This window comes from Acipenser ruthenus, chromosome 7, assembly GCF_902713425.1.
Source record: "Acipenser ruthenus chromosome 7, fAciRut3.2 maternal haplotype, whole genome shotgun sequence".
NCBI classification, from domain to species: domain Eukaryota; kingdom Metazoa; phylum Chordata; class Actinopteri; order Acipenseriformes; family Acipenseridae; genus Acipenser; species Acipenser ruthenus.
The window spans coordinates 35,392,883-35,420,095 of NC_081195.1; the positions used below are offsets into that span (position 1 = coordinate 35,392,883).

The 27,213-nt window shown below is 40.0% G+C and overlaps 2 protein-coding genes across 3 annotated transcripts in view; one reads left to right on the top strand and one right to left on the bottom strand.

Annotated features, from left to right (window-relative positions):
• Positions 1-1,114: 1,114 nt before the first annotated feature.
• Positions 1,115-26,015, bottom strand: LOC117415428 (mRNA-decapping enzyme 1B-like). Of its 2 annotated transcripts, XM_034025757.2 has the most exons (10): positions 25,619-26,010; positions 25,275-25,447; positions 24,416-24,456; positions 22,291-22,418; positions 18,384-18,450; positions 17,285-17,414; positions 15,799-15,933; positions 12,278-13,006; positions 7,740-7,967; positions 1,115-1,834 (listed from the first exon to the last, which is right to left on the bottom strand). In XM_034025757.2, the coding sequence occupies exons 1-10, from the start codon at positions 25,638-25,640 to the stop codon at positions 1,769-1,771; spliced, it is 1,719 nt and encodes a 572-aa protein (XP_033881648.1). In that variant the 5' UTR covers positions 25,641-26,010; the 3' UTR covers positions 1,115-1,768. The 2 variants fall into 2 exon arrangements, with proteins under 2 accessions (XP_033881648.1, XP_058882819.1); XM_059026836.1 differs by lacking the exons at positions 1,115-1,834; positions 7,740-7,967 and adding an exon at positions 10,973-11,613 and having other exon boundaries at positions 25,619-26,015.
• The window catches only part of LOC117415426 (voltage-dependent L-type calcium channel subunit alpha-1C-like), a 357,681-nt gene continuing 349,451 nt past the window's right edge, over positions 18,984-27,213 (top strand). Inside the window, exon 1 of the mRNA XM_059026835.1 lies at positions 18,984-19,119. Coding sequence (XP_058882818.1) covers positions 18,990-19,119 — 130 coding nt within the window. The 5' untranslated portion in view covers positions 18,984-18,989. The remainder of the gene's footprint in view (positions 19,120-27,213) is intronic.

The window sequence follows — 27,213 nt, forward strand, 5'->3', positions numbered from 1 at the left end:
GGGGAAGCCTAGACTCCAGTTGTGGTGGAATATTCACACTTAGGATTAAACACATTTAAATGTTTTAGGGGTATTTTTTGTAACCAAAGGAAAAAAAATCCATGAGAAGCACTCCACAAGTGCTGTTACTTTTTTATAACTTTAATGTGGATGAATTATTGAATATATAACGGTACTCTGCACACATTCTACTGTATAAATACTACAGCTGACCTGCATTTGACAAGCATTTCTTGTCTCTGTACGTGGGAGAATCTTCTTGTGTAGAACACTGGGGAAGTGATGATTGGAATACAAGAAAGCATTTTACTAAATGTTCAACAGACACTGGAGTCTTTAAGGATCTTTTTTTTCCTCAAAAAAAAGTTTGTAGTATTTTGATGCACTGTATCACTGTCCCTTATGACCTTCGGAAGGTCATTCCACAGCCTGTGTGCTATATATGAAAATGCTCGGTCACCAAAAGAATGCTGCTTAGTTCTAGGTACTGACAGTAGACCAGAGTCAAAAGATCGAAGGCTACTCATAGCAGTATATGGCGATAGAAGGTCACAGATGTAGTTTGGTGCCAACCCATGCAGAGCCTTAAAAGTTAATAGTAGGATTTTAAATTTCACTCTTAACTCCACTGGAAGCCAATGCAGGAAAGCTAAAACTGGTGTGATGAGATCATAAGATTTTTTTTTAGGTAGAATGCGGGCCGCTGAGTTCTGGACATATTGCAACTTGTTAAGAACATTTCTTTAATCACCAGCGAGCAAAGCATTGCAATAGTCTATACGAGAAAAAACAAAAGCATGTATAAGCTTCTTTGCATCCGGCTCAGTAAGACAAGGGTGAATTCGAGCAATATTCCAGAGGTGGATAAAAAAAGACAATTCCATCAATAACCAGTTTAAAACTTTCACATTTATGAAGCTGAATACTTAAGTGAAAACCAATGTAAAATTTAAAACAAATTCAAAAGTAAACACTAAATCCAGTCTACGTGTCCATTGAAAACAAAAAAAGTGTAGGATAGTTTAAATATTACACATTACTCAAAAGGGTTAAATGTTTAGATTTACAGAGGGGAAATAAATAAATAAATAAATAAATAAATAGGCTCACACAATTTTGAAATGGACCATAAAAGTAATTTTAATGATGTTCCTGTTAAAAGAAAGATTGGACAAAACAAGCAAGGTTTTAAAACCTGATAAAAGTAAAACCACATTAAAATGACTGTGACCAGTTCTTCTGTTTTAAATCATTCAGTTTTTACTGTGATCAATGCACCTTGGAAAGAGGCATATACAATGAACTCCACCATAGAAAAATATTCTCTTTTTAAAACAAAATATATGAAATAAAATAGTACTGCATCTGCACTGTTGTTTCATATAAGAAATCTGATAACGAGAAAGCAATCTGTATGTGCGAGGACAAGCAAAGGCAGCTGCCAGCCACAGTGTTCAATCGTTCTCCCAAGTATATTGCATGTTGAACACAATCTAGACAGGCTACTTTTTCCATTGTCTTTCCATGATATATGAATACAGATTTGTATAAAACTGCATTCCAGTTATTCTTCCTTCCTTTCATTACTGGAAACTTAACTAAAAACAAAGCATAAAAATAGAGCATGGAAAAAGCAAAAACTAATAATGTGTTTTGAAGAAATATATTCACACCTAGATATTTATCAGATTTGTTAAAATCGGCAACTGTACAAAAAACAACTTTAAAAAAAAAAAAAAAAAAATCGAACCGCTTCAGAGCTTTTTCGTCACTTGTCCTTCGTCAAACTGGACAGATAAGCTTCATAGATGGTGTTTAGGAAGGAGGAATCGTTCTGAAAAAGAAACCATACACAGAATCAGGTGTGGGTCACAGTGGGGGTTTATTGGTTCATAAGGTAAAACTCATGATAATAAATAAAAAAGCTAAGTATTCTGTGTTTTGAGGTCTATTAGATACCAAAATAATTCCAGTAAATTTGAACTGAAATTTGAGTTTGAGTTATTGTAAATTGATAAACTAATTCGTTTTCTATTCTACGACTTGAAAAAACAAAAACGGCATTTCTCAAGAAATGCCTGCGATTTATTCCTTTACAAAAACTCAAACTCCCAGAAGCATCACACACTGGATCACTTCCCAGTAGCCTATTGCTGCTTTTCCTGTGACCGATGTGTTTTCAAAGTGACCAGCATTCCTTTACATGACCTCTTGAAGTAGAACACCGAATGGGAGGTGCAGCGTTGCACTGATCGGTTGAGAACGTAGCTGCCTGTGTAGCTCCATGTACTTCAACAATGCGCCAGTCTCTGATTATTCAGGATGATTTGTGACAAATGGTAAACGGGGTATCAGATGTAACATGGACACCCAGTAATCAGAGACTGACCCTCATATAAAATGTACCCACAGTGGTGATTCATTGATACAGGGAAGAGAGGTCCATGACGGAACAGATTCAGGATTTGCTGTTCTTTGGATCCTTAAATAGTTTCCAATGCGTTTTGATTTTAGCTACATAGAATCTCTTTTTTTTTTTTTTTTTTTTTTTTTAAATCACATTTGGTTTTGTCATCAGAAAACATCTAATTTTCAGTATCGCATGCTCCAGACACCATTATCTTTTCCTGACTACAGTACATTTTGCTCCTTTTTCCAGTTCCCAGTACAGTACAAAGCCTTCATCGTATTTATAAAACAGGTGTACAGCAATATTTAACATTTATAACAATAAAGGCTTTTTTCCTAATCTTTATACCGGTTTTCTTTGTTGTGTTTGAAGTTGTAGATATCTGACTAGAAACTCAGGTCAAAAATCCTGAGCAACCTGGGGTCACATTTCCCCATTGTCAGGTCACTATTTTGTAATACACATTACATTGCAGTGAAAATGGAAATTCAATCCTTGTAAACTAACAAACTATACATATTTTATATGTGGCGAGACAAAAATACGAACCAGGCCTAGAACTAAATCCCTGTTTTTCTTTCTCCAGTACAGGCACACGCTTGGTGATTAAAAATGATTCCATCACTATTAAATGCAAACCTGTCTAATGGTATATAGTGGCGAGGATGCAAGTCTTCAGCCTGTAAAATGACTGAACATGCTGCCTTTTCAGCAGATGAGTATTCAGAAGCTGTGACCTCTGCACAAGATGAATTCATGTGTGTTAATGCCAGGTCAAGCTTCTTGCACGTCTCCAGCTGTCAATGCGTACCTGCTAGGGTTAAAGGGTATTCCGGGTCATGTGTTGCACATGCCATGAGTGACAATGTAGATTAAGTTGCCTATTGAAAAGGTTGATGCACAATTTGATGAAAGCTCTAAGCATGGCTAGGGAAATGCTTGATTGAAAGAGAAAAGAGATCAGGTATTAAACTAGAAAGGAACGTGGCTTTTACATACAGCACCCATCTAATTCTCAAAGGTTCAATGTCAGTCTCTCTCTACATCTAATAATTATTTCTGTAACAGTTTACTGTTTCTTTCTTCATGTGTGTGCTTGGTCAATCTGGGTCAACAATTAATATCTTGCAAAATAATTAAATATTCACTGGTAAGCTCAATTCGTGTTTCGCCAAAATAAAATAAAAAATGGTAAAGAAACATATTTAAAAAAAAAAAAAAAAAAACCACAAAAAGACCAAAGTTTAATTTGCTTAAATCAACTGCTTTTGACCGAACTTGCTTACACAGAGAGTTTCAGAAGATCCAAGAGAAATCCTTAGCGTCTATTTTGTGGGTTTAACAGGGCTTGAATTTCAGCGCGGAATTGCAGGAATCGCGCATTTTCCAAGTTGCTCCCACATATCTGCAACTTTCAGTGCGGGAAAATCCTGCAGAGATATTACAAGACACCAAGCTACTTTATTTTTTATTTTACCCAATTTAGAATGCCTGAAAACGCTACATTAAATCTCCAAGGAAGTGGGTGTCCATGACGAAAGCACTATGAGCCGCATTCCGAGTAGTTCTGGTTAAAATAAATAAATAAATAAATAAATAAATAAATAAATAAATAAAAGTAGTGCTGGATATTTTAAGTGCCGCGAGAATTTATTCTCTCGTACGTGATTCTCGGACGTTATCTTTAAGCATTATAGTATTATAGAAACTGCAGTACACTGCAGTAAATAAGCAGTTTTGACTTTTGCTTTAATGCTTAACTCAGCCTCATTCATTTTGGGGTACCAGCGCATCAAAGGTTACGCACATATTACTCAGGCACCGTAAAAGCCACCGACCATGGCTCGTTTAAAAAGTACAGACCCGGGGCTTTCCAAAGACGTATTCAGTGTGTGTATGCGGTACTCCTAGCCGGAAATACGATCGCCTGAAGTTAAGCCTCTCATCATGTGACAGAGTTCACAGCTTAGGTTTCGTTTTGAGCCTATTGCTCCGTCATTGTAGCAGCTAGACAGAAAGGGGCGGGATCGTTGGAAAGGTTAGAAGCTCAGCTTCCCCATTTCATATTGAGGTTCAATGGTGTAGTGTTTTTTAGTAATCTATGACTACAATATATACAGTGCCTTGCAAAAGTATTCAGACCCCTGACCAATTCTCTCATATTACTGAATTACAAATGGTACATTGAAATTTCGTTGTTTGATATTTTATTTTAAAACACTGAAACTCAAAATCAATTATTGTAAGGCGACACTGGTTTTATGTTTTTAAGAAAAATAAAAAAACTGAAATATCTTGCTTGCATAAGTATTCAACCCCCACACATTAATATTTGGTAGAGCCACCTTTCGCTGCAATTAAGTCTGCAATAACAGCTTTAATTTTGGCCCATTCTTCTTGGCAGATTTGCTCCAGGTTGTTCAGGTTGGTTGGACGACGCTTGTGGACCGCAATTTTCAAATAGTGCCACAGATTCTCAATGGGATTGAGATCAGGACTGTGACTGGGCCACTGTAGGACATTCACCTTTTTGTTCTTGAGCCACTCCAATGTTGCTTTGGCCTTGTGCTTGGGATCATTGTCCTGCTGAAAGGTGAATTTCCTCCCAAGCTTCAGTTTTTTAGCGGACTGAAGCAGGTTATCTTGCAGTATTTCCCTGTATTTTGCTCCATCCATTCTTCCTTCAATTTTAACAAGATGCCCAATCCCTGCTGATGAGAAGCATCCCCACAGCATGATGCTGCCACCACCATACTTCACTGTAGGGATGGCGTGTCTTGAGGCATGGGCAGTGTTAGGTTTGCGCCACACATAGTGCTTTCAGTTTTGGCTAAAAAGCTCTATCTTGGTCTCATCTGACCACAAAACCTTTTCCCACATCGCAACCTGTCACTCTCATGCTTTCTGGCAAACTCCAGACATGCTTTCAGATGGTACTTTTTAAGTAACAGCTTCTTTCTTGCCACCCTCCCATACAGGCCAGTGTTATGCAAAGCTCTTGATATGGTTGACTGGTGCACCATTACTTCACTCCCAGCCACTGAACTCTGTAGCTCCTTCAAAGTGATTGTTGGCCTCTCTGTGGCTTCTCTCACAAGTCTCCTTGTTTGAGCGCTGAGTTTTGGGGGACGGCCTTTTCTTGGCAGTGCCTGGGTGGTGTGATGCAGCTTCCACTTCCTGATTACTGATCCAACTGTGCTCACTGGGATATCCAAACACTTGGATATTATTTTGTACCCTTTCCCTAATCTATGCATTTGTATTACTTTATCTCTAACTTCTGTAGGATGCTCATTGGTCTTCATTTTCCTTCAGATTCACAGCATGACCAATGATCCTTCAACAGTGGGGTTTTTATCCAGAAAATGTGACAGCAACTTTGATGGTTCACAGGTGGAGGCTAATGGTAAGGTAATTGTGTCCTCGTTAGGGCAATTTCTTTCATCGGTGTAAACTGGGAGCTTCCATAGCACAGGGGTTGAATACTTATGCAAGCAAGGTATTTCAGTTTTTTTATTTTTCTTAAAAAATATTTCCCAACATAAAACCAATGTCACCTTACAATAATTGAATTTGAGTTTCAGTGTTTTAAAATAAAATATCAAACAGAACAAAATTTCAATGTACCATTTGTAATTCAGTTATATGAGAGAATTGGTCAGGGGTCTGCATACGTTTGCAAGGCACTGTATATAGCAGTGACCAAACATGATTTTTTTGGAAAAGCATTTTTTTCATCTCTACCACATATAGTATGCCTGATCCTGTTGCAACTTACATAATATGAAAGGACATTTTGTGGCTTTTCATTTGATATGTTACATGCATGCACTACAAACTATCCAGTAGTTAAACAGACATAAATAAAAACAGTGAAAAACAGGAGGAAATAGGACTGAGTGTAAAGAGTTAAGAAAAAGAAATGGAGCGCTGGTTAAAAAGAAAAGCACCTTTTTCTTCTGCTGCATGCAAAAACTTCACGTCAGGCAATGGCAAAAGCAATGGAGAGTGCCTGTCTCACAGGGATGAACAGCTGTAGGTCTCCTGTAAGCAGCTTATTCTAAAGCAACACCAGTGTGAATGATGATGCAGTAGAATATATATAGTTTTGTTACGCAAAAGTGCCTTTTTTTTGCCATTCCCCCATAAAATTTTGGAATCCCCCCCCCTCCCATTGGCTGCAGGATAGGGGGGAAATCCCCCCCCCCCCCCACACACACAAAAATGAAATTCAAGCCCTGGGTTTAAGCATTGCTGCCCCCAAACCGTCTCCACTGTGGCTCCAACATCAACCTATAATGTGTTTGATTGTATTTAGTCATGCTAATAATGTGATCAATAAATCAGCCAGACTGCAACAGGTTAGAGGAAAGCGGTTTTTTTTAGATCTGCCACAAGATAATTAATGTGTTCAGTGGTGACGAAAAGCACACACGAAGCGTTAATTTTGGACTGTAGATTGAATTATTCTCAGTTACCAAACTTGCTACTTAGAAAACGCATTTTAAAAACGTCAGATTTCAGTTTTTAAACAAACAATACAAAATAAAAAAGGTGATTAACTGTGGTTATAACATATAACCAAGATTTTGCAACGTACTGTGGGTGCTTTTTTATACTATCAGGTGGAAATAAATAATGATGACCACCATTACCAGTCGGTTTTCTCTGTACAAGAAAATGTGTTTATAAATAAAGAAACATGATCTCCGGTGGCTTGTCTTGTAATGTCATGCAAGTGTGGTAAGAATCCTGATTGCCAATGGCAGGGGACCCAAAACGGAGGTTCTGCCCTTCAGCGACCCCTGCTGGTCAGACAGAGAATCCCCAAGATTAATTATACATTTACAACATATCCGTTTGCAATATCAAACATCTGAAATGTGTGCTTGTCTACACTTGTTGCTATTCGACTGCTGTCCTGCTCCATTAAAGCAGCAGCAAGACTTTCCTTTTTAGTTCCTGCCTGAGCATTTAATTTAGTTACCTTGTCATGAAATCAGTGGTTGTCAGCCCTGGATTTTTTAAAAATGTTTTCACTGTTCCTATATAGAGATACAATGTTTTCCACTAGAACATTTTACCCTATCCTAGTAGGATTATGGGAAGGAGAAGCACAGGACTCTTATACATGGCAGTGAGCAGGGACTCATTAGGGCAGTCCATACATTCACACAAAATGAAGCTGCTTGCCAAGATAGAAGGGAAAAAAAACGTGCATAGTTAACCAGGGGAGAAGAATTCAGTTAAGATCAATACAATTTGAACAGAACTTCTCTTAAATAAAGCCCATGAATAAGCAAGCAGTTCTCCTCTGCACTGTCCTTACCTTGATCAGGTAGAGCAGCGTGTCCTGGAGCTGGCCCTTGGTGAGAGTGCTGGGTGTCAGACTGACAGGCTCCGCAGCCTGCCTGGGGGATAACAAGCTCCTCAGCCCCTGACAGCTCTCCGCTGGGGGCATGGCGAGCCGGCTGCTCTCTGCAGGCTTCCCTGCTTTGGACTGGGAGAACTCCATGGGAGACATGAGCAGAGTGGGGGCTACTGTAGCTGGAATTCGCTGGGGAGAGATCACATGATTGAGACAAGAGATCCCGTTAGCTTCTAAACACGCCACATTTCGGACTGCAGGCTGTCTAGGCATAGACATGACATAACTGGAAAACAAATCAATCTACTGTATCCTTCCTGCTTTTATTGCCTCGCATACATGTATTTCTCATAAGGATGAGGAGGGCATGATAATATGCTGTATATGTGTATTTCTCAATAGGAATAATTACACCGTGTAACAATTTATTTATTTATTTTTTGTTCCTGGGTAGTAAGTGTTATTTCCTAATTGCTTATGCCTCAAAAGTATAGAAAATGGCTATTATTCCCCACAAACTTTGCTTTTGTGACCAGGACAGTGATATTTTGAAATTTACCTATTTTCCAGAACATTCCAGATAGATTCAGTGCTGAGTAAACTTGGAGTAACTTCTAGAACTTTCCAGTAATATAAATAGTAGTATAAATAGAGGGGCCTTAAGCCCACCAGTTCAGTTTAGTTCCAGCTGCATTACAACAGGATTACAACAGCATCAAGACCTTGCTGGACGCCTTGAAGTATGATGAGTACGGCTGGGAGGTCATAGGAGATTTCAAAATGGTGGCATTCCTGATGGGTCTCCAAGGCGGTTTTACCAAGTTTCCCTGCTATCTTTGCCTTTGGGACAGCAGGGACACCAAGGCGCACTACCACAGGCGGGACTGGCCACAGCGGACCGAGTTCTCTGTGGGGAGGAACAACATCAAGTGGGAGCCACTGGTGGACCCCCGGAAGGTGCTGATGCCACCACTGCACATCAAATTGGGCCTTAGGAAACAATTTGTCAGAGCTCTAGATAAGGAGTCGGCAGCCTTCAAGTACCTTCAAGACTTCTTCCCTAAGCTGTCTGATGCAAAGGTCAAAGCCGGTGTCTTCGTCGGACCACAGATAAAGAAGATCCTGGAGTGCAATGAATTCCCCAAGAAGCTCACTAGTAAGGAGAAAGCGACTTGGAACAGCTTTGTCGCAGTGGTTCTGGGCTTCCTGGGCAATCACAAGGCCGAAAACTATGTGGAGCTGGTTGAGACTCTGGTGAAGAACTACGGCACAATGGGCTGTAGGATGTCCCTCAAAGTCCATATCCTTGATGCTCATCTTGATAAATTCAAGGAGAACATGGGAGGGTACTCGGAGGAGCAAGGCGAGCGCTTCCACCAGGATATACTGGACTTTGAACGCCGCTACCAAGGACAGTATAACGAGAACATGATGGGAGACTACATTTGGGGGCTGATTCGTGAAAGTGATTTACAGTATAATCGTAAATCTCGAAAAACTACTCACTTCTAAATCTTTTGTAGTCATTTTTGTATTACTTTAGTATAAATACATGTTAATTTGGATTCATATGTTGTTTTTTTCTGACTATGTGAACGAAAAGACACAAATTCGCCTGTTTTCTCATTGGAAATAGGTACATTTCAAAATATCACTGTCCTGGTCACAAAAGCAAAGTTTGTGGGGAATAATAGCCATTTTCTATACTTTTGAGGCATAAGCAATTAGGAAATAACACTTACTACCCAGGAACAAAAATTGTGTTACATAGTGTTATTTTTCTTGACAATTACCTAACCACTTTTATTTTGGAATACAGAAGGACAGCAACATGCACAATTATCAAATGGCACAAAACCAACATAAGATCCTAGATTAGTATATTGTAATGGCTTTAGTTCCTCTACCCTGTTCTCAGGGGCACACACTGCTGCAGCAGCACAGCACCCTGTTCTCAGGGGCACACACTGCTGCAGCACCACAGCACCCTGTTCTCAGGGGCACACACTGCTGCAGCAGCACAGCACTCTGTGCTCAGGGGCACACACTGCTGCAGCACCACAGCACTCTGTTCTCAGGGGCACACACTGCTGCAGCAGCACAGCACCCTGTTCTCAGGGGCACACACTGCTGCAGCACCACAGCACCCTGTTCTCAGGGGCACACACTGCTGCAGCAGCACAGCACCCTGTTCTCAGGGGCACACACTGCTGCAGCACCACAGCACCCTGTTCTCAGGGGCACACACTGCTGCAGCAGCACAGCACCCTGTTCTCAGGGGCACACACTGCTGCTGCTGCTGCTTTATTATTACAGTAAATAATAATGTAATGTAAAGAAATAGTGGACATTAAGTTAGAAATGCAATGCATAAATACATTTATCCTATCATCGTTCTAAAAAAAATTACAAGCTATAAACTTTAATTTAAATCTACAGGTCATAACTATGAACTGCAGGATGCTACAATTCAATTCACATTTAGAGTAGGGGTACAGGGGACACTGAAAGCACTAGCCTGCAGGGTCGGCTGGAAACTGACTATCCGCGCTGTTACAAGCGCTGGATGAGAGATGGGAGGCTGTGGAGAGAAAGACAGAGGAGAGGTACATGGCACTGATCAAGAGAGTCAGCAGCAGGGAAGTACCCCATGTACCAGCATCGGGTACGATTCTGGTACTTCGAAGACGTGGGTACAAATAGGCGAAACCATTGCCCTGGAGAAATTTTGCCACGTGGTCTGCGCCGAGACCCAAACGTGGATATGGTGCCAATCCAGCCACCCTAGAAGTCGCAGTCAAACTGGCAGAGGACTTTGAGGACTCCCTGATCTCCTCCAAGACCAGCCTTTTGCCACCAAACAGGACATGTCGCCCAGCTGTGCTCCTCAGCTATGCAACGTGACGACATGTCATCTGGCATCGGACGCGGGTAAGACAGGGAAATGGTCGGGAAGAACCTTGTATTGTTGATGTAGTTGTCGGTAAAGTGAGTACCCATGCATTAGTGCACTCCGGGTGTGAGCAGACCTTAATTCGGACAGCTCTCTTGGGCGGTGTGTCGTGGCAGTCACAAGGCCAGATGGCCATCTCCTGTATCCATGGAGACACGGAGACATATCCCATGCTAAAAACATATATACATATATATATATATATATATATATATATATATTATATATATATATATATATATATATATATATATATATCTCGGCTGGCCACAGTAGAAACAATGAATTAAAAATGCATGTCTGGCCATTAAATGGGTCACTCAGACCTTACGCTACTACTTATTGGGACATTCATTCAATCTCGTCACTGACCATGCCCCACTCAAGTGGTTAAGAACTATGAAGGATAGCAATGCCTGGATAACTCGTGGTATCTGGTGCTGCAAATCTTCATGCATTTCATGACACACCGTGCAAGGAAAGACCACCAAAATGCGGATTACTTTTCCCGGGAGGGGGGGTGTAATGGGAAAAGTAGATTCAGCCGACTGTTCCTTTGACTCCACTCTGAGCGGTGGGATATGTGACAGACAGCGAATGAATCCGAGTCAACAATCTCCCTCCTGACCTGCGAGGACACAGTATAACAGGAACAGTGTGCCCTGGACTGGATGGTTTGATAGTTCATTCCAGGGTTAGTCAGCCATCCAAAAAGGGGGCGAAGCCACAACAGTAGAAGTCAGTACCTTACTGTGGTAGGCGATGTGTTAGTCATGGATTGGAGGAGACGTGATTGCACTCGATACCAAAGGGGGCGTGACTGAAGGGACATCAGGGTGTATGGCCGAGCGATCTGTTTCTTTGTTTTGGTTATGGAAAGACCTGTAAAGGATGGGCAAAACTGAAAGTAACCGAGAGTGTTTTGTATTTGTGTTTGTTATTAGCCGTTTATTTGTAATTATTAGACGGCTAAGCAAACCGGGACCTGTCGCTGTTAAGCCAGCATCCAACCCGGATTACAAACACTGCACCAGTCACACTTAACTGTGTATTCACCACCAGCACAGGGGCACAGCGAAAGGACGCAGAGCCGTGCCTTACATTGCCTTTGTGTATTATTACGGGACTGAAACCCTGTATTGTTTGGCTGTGCAATTACACATTGCTGTGTAGTTGCCAGCATTATTATTTAATGGTGCCAAACCGTGAAAACAAATTAAAGAAACTGTTTGGACCGTGAACACTGTTTGCAAGCCTGTGCACTGCAAGCCACTTTGCTACAACACCCCTCTTCCTTTCAAAGCAGAGTGGGATTTTCTTATTGAAGGAACGAGCCCAGCGGCAGCAGAGGGTATGTACAGTGAGAACTTTACACATGTTTCTTTTAACACAGAGCTTATTTCTTTCTTACTTTTTTTGGCCATCTGCACACTACTGAGAACTGAAGTACAGTACTTTCGAAGTAGGCAATGCGGTTTGTTTTTTGTTCGTCCATGAGATCGAGTCCCTCCTACCTTCAAGGCTGACCGTGCTATAAACACATTACCTGAAACAGCGGATGTGACTTGTCCCTGGCGGGGCTCTTCTCTGTCCAGGTGACCAGGGGCCTGGAACTCTGGCTGAGGGGCTCATGGAACCTGGCGGCGAGGGTGGGCCTGGGCAGCCCATCGGGGTTCTGCTCCTGCTGGACCAGCTGCAGTCTCTGGATCAGCTCGTGGGGGTAGACCACGCCTGGAACATGGTGCCGGGGAGAGGGAGCTACAAGCTGGGGGCCATTGGGGCTGAAGAAAAGGGGCTGCGACTGGCGACTGCTGCTGCTGAAGCCCAGGGGCTCTACTAGGGGGCCTGCTCCGGAGTCAGGCTTGCGGAGGTTGGGTGCTCCCTGGAGCTGGGTCGGCTGGTGTGAGCAGGCGGAGGCCGGGGGCTGGAACAGTCTGTGCAGAGGGTCTCGGCCGGGGCAGGAGGCTGGCTGGAAACTTCCGTTCTCACAAAGCCGGTTTTCAGGAGATTCTGAGACGGGCCGCAGCTCCACAGCCCCTCCTTGGGAGGTCATCAGCTTCTGGAAGGCCAGGCAGGGGTGGGCGGTGCTGCTGTCTGCAGCTGCCTTTGTGGGTGCCTGCCCCGGTTCCTCATAAGAAAGGGATCGGAGCACTGCAGGACGATTCTCAGCTTTTGCCCCTCTCGACTGCATGCTGCTGTCCTGCCCTGGGACAGACTTGTCCTTGGCTCCGAAAAGGGCTGCCAGGGATAAGTGCTTGGGCTCAGGCTCGCCATCCTGCAAGAGGAGCAGACTTCTCAGTTAACTTGTTAAAGAGGAAGTAGCTTCAAATGTGATTAAATTAGTTTTTTTACATTTCCATTGCTATATTGTGTCCTGGGTCCCCAGTATTGGGATAGTATAATTAGTAAGTAAGCCCAAGTAAGGGCAGACTTAGAGAAAAATTAGTAACTTAATATCAGAGCAACAGAACAACTCAGAATGATTGCAAACACTATAACATTAGTAAAGGTAATGTAAGAAAAATCTATTGAAATGACAACATATGAAGCTACTTTAAACCAACACAGAAATAATGCCAAATGCTACGATTTGACTATAGCAGCTACTATTCTGGTCTCTGCTGAGGCATTACGCCAAAAGGGGTATTAAGCTATGCTTGTTCATAAATGAAGGATACTCCATGAATGTTCATGCAGTGCTTTCCTGTTTTTGTTTTTACATAACTGAATTAATCTATATACATTTTCGCTGTTGATAGTTCTATTATGGCATTCTAACTGGCTCCATAAAGTTCTTATGTACAGACAGCGATGTCCTTCAGAAACGTATTACTTTATTAAATGTTAATAATTATAATACTTTATCACTTATTAAAATTGGAAGCAGAATGGTCATTTTTAAAAGAAGTTGAATGATACTAGGGCTGATGTTTTACTGTGAATACCGCTGGACAGACCAGTCTGTGAAACATGGTGCCATCATGACTGTGCAACTCACATGGATAACTTACAAGGAGACAGAAGCATTACAGAAGCTCTGTTGTGAATTCAAAGCATATACGTGGCTTTGTTATATTTAACGACGGAGATACTTCAGTGATAGAGGCAGAGACACTTTTACAAGTTGATCGTCAAGCACAATCTTCTGGTCGCTGTTGCCAATCACATCGGCTCTCTTTGCAAATCTGCATTTCCTGACTCCAAAATCGCCAGCAGAAAAAACATTGACAAAACTAGCAAAATAAATAAACATCTGGAACAGTTCCAGCAGCTCTGTGGCATCGCAAACAGAGAGATCAAAATGGTACATATTAATACTGATTAGTACTATGCCTCAATCATTCTTGATACACTGCTGTATATAAAAATTCAGTTTTTATACCATTAATGAAAAATGATGCAAAACTGATGTTTGGAAATTGTGCAAACTCTGAAAGTCCAAAGCACATGCCGAAGCATGCATGCCTTGAACTGCCTCTGCAATGCAAGCTCGACTCTCAGTAGATTTTTAAATGAATGTGCTTACTGTCTGGCAGTGTATCTGCATTTTAGTGAATATTTTAAAACTTAGGTTGTATAGTGTTTTAGCGGGGTAACTGTTGTGCAATTATTTTTACAATATTGTTTTTACCCTTTTAAACTGACATGGATTTTGGATAGTTTTAAACATTGAACAGTGTCTTACTCCATTAGCAAAGCTCAGTAAATCTGCCCCATTACTTTTTGTTGGTGCAGACAGAATGCACAGATGAGTTTGATGTACCATTCAAACACACTACAGCTTTCTATAGTATACTACAGTACATACTATAGCAAATTACTAGAGTTTTTTGACAGGACTAGTATTTTCTTATGGGATAATTCCTAAAGTATTAATATTAAAATGAAAAAAAATAAAAGACATTATGGTGGATCTTTCTTATGTTGTCTTTCTCTACAAGTGTTTTAATAGTGCCATGGGCGTTTCTATGTTTCAGTTGGCTAACTAATGCATTTTTCAACTTTTTATTTGAGCAGATAAAGTTACCTTAGTGGCATTTTGTTTCCAGTTTTCCAAGCACTCTTGTTATTTGAACTTCAAATTAGATGAGCTCCCACTGGATTGACATCTAGTTGTTCTAAGGATAAACTGTAGGATTAAGTTGGGTATAACTGGCAGGAAATGAGGTCTATCCAATCAATTTAACAGTAATATATCAGCACTGTTTAGATTATTTATATAGGGCACTTTGTGCATCAAGTTGTGCATAAGCGTCTAGTGTAAAAACTGTATGTTTGTAAATAAGATATCAAATTCTGGAAAAGGGTCCCATTTTAATAATTTAAAACAATGTCAGTCTTTAGATCCACAACTGTTTAGAATAACTGAATTGATACTGCATGTCTTGGGCCATGTCCACACTGTGCCTTTAAACCGTCTTAAAAGTGCTAAATACGGTTTGCGTCCACACTACGCAGTGTTTAATACTGTACTCAAAAACCGGACTCGAGACCACTTCAGGGGTTGTCTCGAGTCCGGGTCTAATTAGATCGCATCAGGTAGTGCGGTTTTTCAGAAGTGTGGACGCTGTAATACCAAACTACATTTTTTGTGCATCCTCCAATATCACAAAATGCTTTCTGATATGTTTTGGCGCATGGATATTACAAATACAGTACTCAAGAATAGGCGCCTGAAGTTGAGAATGACTATCAACTGTACCGTAATTCTGAGGCTTGTTGTAAAATGGTGATAAAATGTGTTTTTAAGAAACAAAACCATAACGTTCATGTTAAGAAGTGCAGTGTCTTCCGCGGGCACGGGCTCCATATATATGCCGGGTTGTAAACAGACAGTGCACGGTGGGATACTATCATATTATGTCCCACAGTCCATTGCACTGCTAGGAACTGTAACCAAACTATTTTAGCAGTGTTTATACTTAAGCCTGACTAAACATGAAACAGTACTTTAGTTGTGGACGCTTTGAGCTGGTCTAACTAAAATGTTTTTGAGTACGGTTCTCGAGATCGGTTATGTAGTGTGGCAGGGTCTAAGAGACCAAGGCTTCCACCAGGCTATGTCACCTTGCGGGGCTGCTGGTGCTGCACAGGAGCGTAGTGCCTTTCTGTTGGTTTCACAGGGATGGGTTTGATCAGGTTGGGGTTGTTGAAGATCACACTGCTGACAGCGATTTCCTTTGGCTCTGAACTTGGCTTACCCTGAAGAAAAGAGAACAGGGCAGGGGAGGGAGAGTGAAAGCAGGACAGGAATAAAAGATCATGTGTTACATATCCGAACCCCGGAGGTACGTCCCAACACATCTATACAATTAATCAGGGCATACTGCAAGCTGTGGTGTTTGATTTAAAGTATTTATAAATCCCTCTATTGGTGAACTTGTTAATACAAACCACTAAAATAGCAAACTATTTGTCAAGCTGAAGCACTAACCCCCTTAACTCAGTAGCAGACACTGTGTGACGCTTCACTCTCAAACCACTGCTCTGCAACTTTAAGACCTATCTTATCAGAACAATGGATCAGCTATAGTGTGCAGCAATGTTTGCATCAGTCTACAGTACAGCAACAGCAGGCTAATTTATTCTACTGTCAGCTAGTCCTATCCTAACTGTGCAGGTTTAAGACCAGTGCGAGGCTGTGTGCCTGCTGCCTCTGCGGTGTCCCACAATTAGGGTTACATTTTAAACCAAGAGGACAAATGTTAATGATAAAATATTCAATCACATCTTAGCAGACTGCATCTTTCACATCAGTTAATGTTTTCTTCCTACCACAGCAGTGAAAAAAATAGAATATACATTACATTAACTGCTCTGAGTAACTCATTGATAATTGTGCAAGTAATTTATTTATTTAACCCTTTGTGCTTCTTTCTTCTAGGGTATATTCAAATTGATCTAAGCGAGCATGTTTGAAATACACCACTGTTTAAATAATTACTAATACCCCAATATTCAAACATCCAATAGTGCATCTGTTAATGTTAAGACTGAATGGACCACATTGTGTTGATGAAGAAAAGAACACAGGTTTTGCCAGTCTACCATGTTACTATTGCTCAATCAGAACCCATGCTTACTGTCCAACCCACTACAGAGCAAACCTGCACAACTTTAAATGTCTTTTTATTGAGTAGTTCTGGGTTTTAGCATCGTTTCTCAGTCTGCCTTTACCAGGTTTTGAGCTTTTCTAGAGAATCCTTAGTGCTGGGACTGAACTCTCTGTTTAGATCATGTATAGTAGGTGGGGCTGGCAGAGTTGAATTGTCATATTGTCACGTGATTTGAATGGAATGAGGTTGGCTGTTCAGTCCTAGCAGTTAGGATTATCCAAACAAGCTCAGAGCAGCTCAAAGCCAAGTAATAAATAAATAAATAAATAAATAAAAGAGCAGGTCAATATTGGAGCAACAGAGCCACCTCACATTGCAATTGCCATAAAAAAGTAAAGGAAACACAACTCCGAGAACCCTCTTAGAGGTAATAAAGTGGCTTGACCTTTAAGTCTTGATTTGGTGCCATCTAGTGGTGAGGTCAACATTCTGCATACCTTGTCGTATTCATCTCTGGCCTTGGTCAGCATCTCCAGGATGTCCACACCTCTGCTGTCCCCGGAGTGAAGTGTTCTTGGGGAGCTGCCTCCCCCCTGCTGGGTCTTGAGCAGCTCCTGTTGTGTTAAACTGGAGAAGGGGGAGACAGACGAATGCAATTAAACGCTGCCACAAACAAGGCGATCTACAACTATAGATTCTACAGTAATGTATTAGTTTGTACCGGTGCAGTTCAGAATATATAGAACCCATTGTGTTATATTTCAGTCTTTGGTGTACTCACTTTTATCAGAAAGCTGACTTTGCGGATAGTCCAATTTGTTTACTTTTGCGATTTTAGCTGGGAATGTGCAAAGTCTTATAAATGCGGAGGACGACCGCCTGAGGTTGACACACGTTTGTTTTAACTGTTAATTTCATAATCAATGAATAACGAATACAAACATAGAGATGAAGACATTCTGAGTTTTTGTTCATGAGTGTGGACATCCGAAATGCTAGTTTATTGATTACTGTGAGGTTGATGCACCCGTGTCAGGTTTAAATGAAGCACAAGGAAATTATTTGAGCTGCAGGGAAATAAAGCTTATCCTAGGTCATTTCAGCTACAGAGTGAAATTAACCAACCAGCTGCTTCCCTTGATGACTGACATGCTTTGACCCCAAAGGTCGGGTGTTGCTGTAACAATGCAACTTCTTTCAAATCTGCACCTATGAGATGTACATTAGCAAATGGAAGTGCAGGAGAGGTAAGGCTAGAAGTAGCGTGAAGTCTTTTGTTAGTTATTTTTGTATGATCGCTTAAAAGGAAAGCCACAGTTCGCCTATTTGTTTTATTTTCATTTTGCCTGCCACAACGCAATATGTTTGATGCAAGTACTATCCTTAACTTTCCACCTGACTCTTCCCCCCTGTGCAGCACAAAATGAACGGTAACTGTGGGGCCTCATTCCCAGGTCAAAAACAAGAAAAGCAGCAGCCAAACAGTAAGGTAGTTGTTACAATTATCTTATGCTAGCGAGACCCAGGAACAGTATTGCTCGTTTTCTGCATCAGAAAACATAAAAGAATGTAGTTACCTACTAAAAAGTTACCTACTTTTTCATGAGTTCTGCGATTCTCCGGCAATCCTCTTGGTCATAAAACCAGATCCCATATATGGACACTGAAAACAGAAACACAATCAGAGCACAAGAATAAGCCCTCAAAAGTAAATGGTAGAGTACAGTAACAATGTCTACAGCCATCTACATTGTGGTTCCAAACCTATTTTCCAGGTAGTTCTTAATGTCCATACTTATGTCACAAATATTTGAACAATCTTATCTGTAGGGTGTTTTCAGTAGGGGGAGGAGAATGGAGCCTGTGCTGGAAAGCAATGGCAGAGCCCATCATGGTGAAGTGCAGTGGAGACAGGCAGACAGTGAACATTTCCCCACACCTCTTGAGATTAGTTTAAAGAGATAAGACCAAGGGGAGGGGGGAGGGAATAGAATGTGAGAAAAAAAAAAAAAAGTGAACACAAAAAATGAGTAGAGAGAGCTGACAAAGTAATGACCCTCTACATATTAAACGGTCAGCCTGCAAGTGGATCTACAGGCCATTTCAGCTCTGCTGTGCTGTATCCTGACTGCTTTAAAACCGCACCGTATTTTCTAAAACCAAGAGACCAACGACCACTCTCAGGAATACACCACCCAGAGAATGATCCGAAATCTGCTCTCCCGGTCACAGAAGCCCAAGCACCAGCGCTTGTCAGAGGAGCCGCAGGTGAAGTACAAAGGGAACGTGGTTTCGGAGACACAGCTCAACCATGTCTACGTTCGTCCTGGAGGTGAGAGGCTTGTTTTTAATTTAGTCATATCAATGTACGCTATGAGAAACAGGGTCAGTTTAATGTTTTGGTATTTTAGCATTTTTATTTAACAGTTGCCTTTCTCATAAGCAAAACCTATTTTGGCTATGTAGCTATAGTTTCAATAAACTCGAAAATAAAGGCCTATTTTAAAAGTACTGAGACTTCTCAGGACTTGGTGGGTTTTGCCTTAATGTCGCACCACGGGGGTTCTGTGTCATAACATTCAGTATTGTGGCTGAGCGTACACAGCAATATTGTTAAATAATTATAAACAACAGTATTGCAAAGCTACAACACAAACCAAAGTGAGGCTTGCTAGTCTGTCTGTCAATTCAGTCGAAGTACACGGTATTTTGGCTTTCACCTTCAAGCAGTAAGTGTTTTTGGGATGTTGGGAATGGTTTGGGGAACCAGTGTGTGCAAAGGGGTTCAGCACTTTCTTTTACCTTATCTGGGGTGGCTGGCCTGGATCCCCAGAATTGGCAGGACACTCACTGGCACACAAGCGTGCTCCTTCCCTTTCACTATATATGGTAAAGGGGCTCCGTTGTCGAGACACATTATCCAGCTGCACTATTCATTGCCTATTTATAATTGTTATCTACTGAGAAATTCCTAAATAGCAGTAAAAACTGTATGTTGCAGGAACTACTATGATTTAGAGATACCAAGCAGTAGTACTGATAGCTCTATGAAGATCTGCAAAGATATGTAGCTCATACAGCACTCATCTATATATCATAACTATATACAATTCAAGTAGTATTTTTTACTAGCTTGCCAGCAACTTGATGTTTTATTCTTTCACAAAAGCCTGATCTAATTATGTGCATGGGCCTACGGTACAATTGCTGTTTTTATAACGTTTTCTTGGATGGATTTTTGGTTCCATTAAAAAGAATGCGATTCTCAGAACTTGAGAACGACTTGCCGGATCAAAAAAGTACATATGCCTTTATAGTAGTGTTCTGCGATATTTCAGGATATGATATTCAACACTATCACAATACTTTGGATTTTAAGTCCATTACATGTTAAATGGCTGCCAAATTCCTTTTTTTGCAAGTGCAAAGTGCGTAAGAGGCTGATACACAGTTAATAGTGCTACCGCATGGTGGAAGCAAGTTCCAGTGTATTCAAAAGGTCATTGCCACAGAATATAAAATTCAAATAAAACTGGTAAGAAAGCGCAACACTTAGTGTAAAAGACACCATTTTCTTTATTTCTTACATATAAAGAGAACTCTAGCGTCTCTTAATTCTTATATATATAACAAAATAACACAAATACTTTCCTTGAAGTAGACTTTTTATAACTAGGCCAGGTGTTTTACATACAGGGGTATCACAGAAGTGCCCTAAAAATGTGAGCAACGAATGAAAAAATTAAGCACTGTTGTGGAAATTGATTTACACAGTTACTTCAGAAATGGCTTGATGAGGTTCTTACTTGGATCAATAAACAACCAAATGAGCAAGATGGGCCAAATGGACCTCCTCTTGTTTGTAACATTTCTTATGTTTCTTAAAGTTACTACAACACAACACCTCCATGAATCTATACTGTTCAAATATTTTATAAGTAAAAGTAAGTAACAGATAATGCTAAACTAGACTAGCCTGATTGACTCATGTACACTGTAAAACATTTCTTTTTAAACTAACACAGTAATGTGTTACATTAGGGAATACACACAAACGTATTTCTTAATTTTAAACACTATGCCTTCATTTTACAATTTTGTAGTGTTAGATATTCTGTAAATCACTACTTCCAAATAAATTTAATAAAATTAGTTCAGTGGATAAAAAATAAAAAAAACTTTCTGGTAAAGAATGGCTTTACTAAAAAAACGCTGCTAACATACGCAATTCAATAGTGAAAAATTCAAAGTTAAGCATTATATTTAATGCTACATTTCTAAAACAAACAGGCCACTAATGTAGATGCCTTCCTCTTACATGCTATTAAAACAGAATCCTGTTTAAGCATATTCAAGCCAAATGTCTCCGTCAAAACAACGACCCAATGCACCTCAAATAAGAACATAAGACTTTCGGCCCATCATGCTCGTCTGGTTGTTAAAAACCTGCACAGAAAGTAAATTAGACAAAAGACAACCACTTTGGCTACTATAATAAACTACATGCTTTTTATTGCTTTCATGCTGAACCTGTAGCAGGCTTTTGCAGTGTGACTTGGAAGCATTACTGCCAGGTCCCGTGCTTTCCTCTGCAGGTGAAGCATCACATTGATCCTGTTATCTGTAGAGAAACTGATAAGCTGGCAATGAAGTCTGTATTCATTCTGGTCTTTCCACTGCTCATGCATGCAATTCAAAGCACAGCGTTTTCACAGCTATCGCATTACATTCACATAAAATATGGATTAACACAAAATCCAAAGAATATAAAAACAATCGCCAACATTTTTGACATGTGGTAGAGTTTTAATGACACATGTCGGCAATTTGCAGCTTCTAGCAAATGCACTGTAATGACGAAATAAACAAGCATCAAAGAACTCCCTTTTGATCAGCTTCTAGCACATTCCTGTTTTATTTGTTATCTTTCCTGTGCCTTTAAGTAATATGCACTGGGATTCACTTACTTAAACTAGTAAAAGAACAGAAGAAACTAAAAGAAAGTAAACTTCGGCAAAGAGATTGGGGTGATGATCTGAAAGATGTTTCAATAAATTTCTTCCTTTATTTTTCACTTCTTTAGAACACTTTTGACATTGTCTGCCTTCAACCAGATTGCTGTTGTCATCTGGCTGAAATCCAAAATAGTTCCACACAAGCTTCTTTCTCGGCATTCACCACAACTGTTGCAGTAATTTAATTTTCCCAGAGCGCGCAGGGTAGTTGGTCACTTCCTCTAAGCGGAAATGAGTAAGCTTAGTTCATATTGTTTTTAACGCACACAATTACAGAGTTATTTTAAAAGTAAAAAAACAAAAAAAACAAACAAAAAAATCATGACAGTTCTATATTTTTATTTTACCCCGATATTAGGTATGGTAGGATTCTGGTATCATGATCTACCGTAGGTATCGATATACTGCAGAACACTACTTCCTAGCACTGGTGGCTGTAAGAAACACATACAGCTTCCCCAAAGTGAGGTGAGGGAGAGAGTGCTTACAGCGTGCGTTCCGGTAGAGAAGGAAGGGGTCCTGCAGCTGGAGGTCCAGGTCTTTGGTGATGGGCTCCGTCCGGTTGTCCATGCTCAGCCGATTCATGATGGTGAAGCCGTGCCTGGGAGAGGCAGATCTACAGAACAGAGACAAAACAGAGCCAGGGTTCCACTGGACTGGACTGGATTGGACCAACTGGGTATTCAGTGGTGGCTATAGTGACCACATTAAGGGGGTTAATAGTTTAGAATTATTCCTAAATATTTAAAAATATTAAGGCCAAATACAGGTATTAGCCTTAGTGATTATATAGTACTGTAGTTAGTCTACAGTGTATGCCAATTTAAGTCATATTCAGCATTTCTTTTCCATATACAGTTAAATGCTCTACACACACAGTCTGATCCGCAAATACATGTTGCACTAATGTATTATACAGTGATGGAGGGCTTCTTATGATAATTTCTCCCATTATGTTAAGAATTTAAACGTTTAGGAAATTACCTATTACAGATTACAAAATGTATTACATGGAAGGAACCCAAGCTTGAACCGTTTTATTGCAATTCCCGAGACAGGAAATCTTTCCATTGGCTCATATTAAAAGCACACAAAAGGCGGTGCATCAATTACCGCAAGGAGAAAATGTTTTGCTTGTTTAATATTTCTACTGGCAGGAAAAAAAAGGTATAAACTTTGTAGAAGTGAACAGATATTTGGGGGTTTATTGAACTGATCCAAACAATGACATATAAAAGTATTTTTTTTTATTTTAAAAAAGACCACTTCCTTTGCAAATGACACATTTGTACAGATAGAAATACCCTTAATAGACTCAGAGGCACTGCTAAAGGTCTGCACAACCGCTGTGCCAAAAGGGTCCCATTGTAATTATCTAAACAGTAGCAGCATTTAGATCCAGTACTGTTTAGATCAACTGAACAGACCCCAAGATCTTCAAGGTGGACAATTAAAAATGGCAATTGGATGAGATGCAAGTATGCAAGCACTAGGGGTGTAACAATACATTGTGTATCAGTGAATCATGATGCTTTCTTTACATGATATATCGTATTGTAATAGAAGTACTGTACGTATCGTTTGTATTGTGATACAAGACCAAAAACACAACATAGCTCATTGTTGTTAACCTAATGGTTCTTGAATGAAGTGTATTTTACAGTCGTGATGAACACATACTCTTCCTATTTCATTTAATGTTTGTCTTAACAAAACAGTCCATCATTAAATGCTCATTTAAACTTGTTATGCATCATACAAGTAGCCCATCGGGTTTCACATCGCAAGCTGCAAATTCCAATACGCGTTTTATCATGAGTACTATTAAGGAGCACCTGTAGGAGCAGTAAAGTCTCGTTACTGGGACAGCAAAGCCTGTCTTTACGTCACCTGCTCTAACTTACATATGGAATAATCAAGGTGCTGCTACTTGATTATTTCATTTCTGAAACACTTTGTCTATTAAAGTTTACTGTGTGGTTTTAGAAAGGCCAGATGTTGTGAGCTCAGAGGCAGCTGGTCCCATGTAAGCAGAGGCAGTAGCTATGGAACCTTAGTAAGGAAACCGAGATACGCTTGAACTGATAAGACACACAAACAAGTCTAATACAAACATGATACAAGTTTCAGCCGAGGCTGTAGTATAGCTGCAATGAAAACCAACTCTCTAGGTCGTTTCAGCCAATCAGAGCACAGATAGTCATTTATTACACAGCAGCAGTAGCACAAATCCAACCTAAACAATTAACAGACAACTGAACCCCCTTGGATCAGCAGCCACCAATGTTCGGTCACTTCGGTGACTAATTCATTGAACAGGTCATTTGAAAAAGTACACATTAGGCGTTGACGTTTCCCCAGGTTGGGATCTGCATAGGGAGCATCTTTTGAAATATAATAAATATTGAAAATCTTTACAACTTCATGTATTGTATATTATTCCCCGTACAGGATTGTCTTTGGGGGGAGGGAAGCTTATTAACAGTACTGGCTTAGCACTGGAAGCCCATAGCCCAAACCTAAGTCAACTGAAGCTTAGCATGCATCCACTTTGCCAAGTGGAAAATTCTCATTACAAGTTTCATTATTCAGAGTGTTCAATCCCCCCATTACCTTGTATATACAAACAGGCTCCCTTCGACATCGGTCTTCTCCTGCAAAGTCAGAAAGTTGACAACTTGTTAAACCGCAGGGAAAAATGCAAAGCAAAGCATTGTGTTCTAAATCTAGGTACAAAAGTGGGAAATTTGGTTAAAAAAAGTTATAAATTGTTAAATGGATGACTTTAAAAAAAACAAAAGTGTATAATGCACTTAGATCACTACATATACTTAACAGTAATGAATGGGGAGCTTGTAGGATGGATGCACAGGCTACAGGTGATTTTACAATAATATTTATTTTGAATTAAGTACATTAAAACACTTTATAAAATGACTCGTAGTCATTTACCTGTATTGCTACTGAAACATCAGTATTTAGGTTTACTGAACACGTACTTGTAACACCAGTGTCGTGCTACCTTACAAAGCAGACAAGGCTATTCCAGGATAGACTCGCGTTTTACCAGTTGTGATCTAAAATACTCCTTTATTAAATCTGATCTTGGCATATGGCCAAGTGATCTACGCTGTGTCAATTTACACCATTACGGTGTTTAATTACTGAGGAAATATGCGTTAAGAAATGAGAGTGCACAGCGGCTGCAGAAATGGTTACATATTTGTTTTAATAATAATTACATTGTTAATCTTTCTGGATGGGTGATTCAAAATACACTTTCTTTTTTTCACAGCACTGACAATGAACATTTTGATAAAAGTGTTAATGTCGGTTTGTGTTCCCGCGACTACAAAGTGGAAACAACTTGAAATCAGAACTTTTTAAAACGTGTTTATTTAAACCAGGCAGATTGAGACGTCAGTGGCCCGTAAAAACAAAAACGGATTTTAAACTGCGTATTTATTCTTACCCACTCATTAGACACGTGACTGAATGTGTAGAGCGCAACTTGGCTAGCCAAATCTACGATGTTGTTTATGTAGGGATCGTGTCGCTGTAAGGCTGCCAGGCTGATATCTAAACCTTTAGCCACAAAACAGTTGCCCGTCCCGGGTACAGAAGAAGTCATTGTCCCTTGTCCAACTGCGAAAGAGAGAAAACAAATAACAAAACGTTAGTGTTATAACAAACAAAAAAAATATAAAAACAACATGTTGTTCGCGAATCCTACAATAAATATGATAATAATCCAGTCATTTGAGTAAATTGGTGGAAAAACAAATTGTTTCAGGCACTGCTTGAAACCCATCTTACCTGTTCCTCCCGTAGTGGCCATGTTCCGTTCTCAGAATGTAAACACACAGGCCCTGGTAATCGCTTGCTGTTTCTCTGAGCAGCTCTTTTAGTCGACCCCAGAGCGCGTCGATTGTTTGGCCACACGGTATTCAAACAGTAATCCCTGTGCTTGGTGATTACTGCATGAAGTTGTATATGAATTTTGTTAAAATACATAAACTTTTACGGGACGTTTTTGCTAATTCACAATGGAATGTCCTCTTTTTTGCGTATTGCATTTATATAGCTTTTAGCTAAATTGTTTAGCTCTTAATACTTTCATATTGGTTTGGGTGGATCAACTACCGGTATGTATCAATCATGTTTGTGTGCAGATTAGTATTGAAAACCAGATGCCTAATCTTGATAATTACAAAAACAAATGAAATTGCCTATATACCAATAAGCAGTTTACATTTATTATGTTGTCATATTCATTCATTAAAACAAATTGATCTTTTTTAGAAACTGATAAAATGTACATTATCCAATTTTATTTCTTCTAAAACTACAAATTGTAGGTCATTCATGTTGTGTTCATCTTTTGATAAATGTGCTTGTCCAATTGTAACAATAGCAATCTCAGGGTAATAGATCTGTCTTCCAGTCGACTTCTGTATGTTTTGCGCAAAGCTAGAGAACCACTTGTCCGATTGTGATGCAACTTGCTAAAAAACTTCTTTAGCTTAAATTTGCCTGCATGTCACACGTTTGTTTTGTTCATCTACAGAACCACTTGCTACATTCTGATTAAACTTGCTAAGGACCTTTTTTTTACCACAAATTATGTGGAATCTGTCTGTTGGTGTGTCAAACCTACAGCCTCAGGTGAAGCTTATTAATGCTGTGATAAGTGGGATCAATTGAGAACAGATTTTGCAGGATTGCTCAGAATCTTGGAACCTGGTCATTCCAACAGTTTACCTAAACCAAGGGGAGTTCTGAAACCCTGGACTGGATGCAAGACTAGTGTGAGTGTAACCATTAAAAGTGTCTGTGCGTTTGTGTCACCTTGCACATCTTGCTATATTATTTCAGTAATGACAGTGGAATGTGGCTCATGCTAGACTGCTGAAGTGCTCTGGTATTAAGTTTGGCGTGTGCTACTCTTGTTCGAGTGGAATGCTCTGATCTCTGTCTATACACTGTATTTGTCCAGAATCATTGTCAGTGTTGATATGTTGGCAGATTTCATACAGAGAGGCGAATGCCCTTTGTTTAAACTCTTTTAGTCTGTTTTCTTTATAATGCATTTCTGGATACCCTCAGTGGCAGCCTGCCACCATTCTGCGGTACAAACGAATCTGTTTCATCCAGAATCATGGGCAGAGTCACTACCATGGCTTTCTATACAGGACCGAACTTTACAATGCCATTTTAATTATGATGCTGTACTGATCTAGGCAGTCTAACTCCTATGCTTATTAAAATGTCACTACTGTTGAAAGATTAGGAGAAATAAGCATTTGAAGGAAAGAGCTTCATAAAATTGGGCATATTTATACAGACTAGGGAATGCAATTTGAACTCTGAATCAAAGACTGTGTTCTTTTAAATAATTCTCTGTATATTCA

Excerpts from the sequence above, each read along its gene's own strand:
- LOC117415428 (XM_034025757.2), bottom strand. The coding sequence starts at position 25,640 with ATGGCCACTACGGGAGGAACAG. Across the intron at positions 22,419-24,415 it reads AGCCTGTTTGTATATACAAG|ATCTGCCTCTCCCAGGCACG; the intron begins GTAATGGGGGGA and ends TCTGTTCTGTAG. Across the intron at positions 15,934-17,284 it reads CCAGAGATGAATACGACAAG|GGTAAGCCAAGTTCAGAGCC; the intron begins GTATGCAGAATG and ends TCTTTTCTTCAG.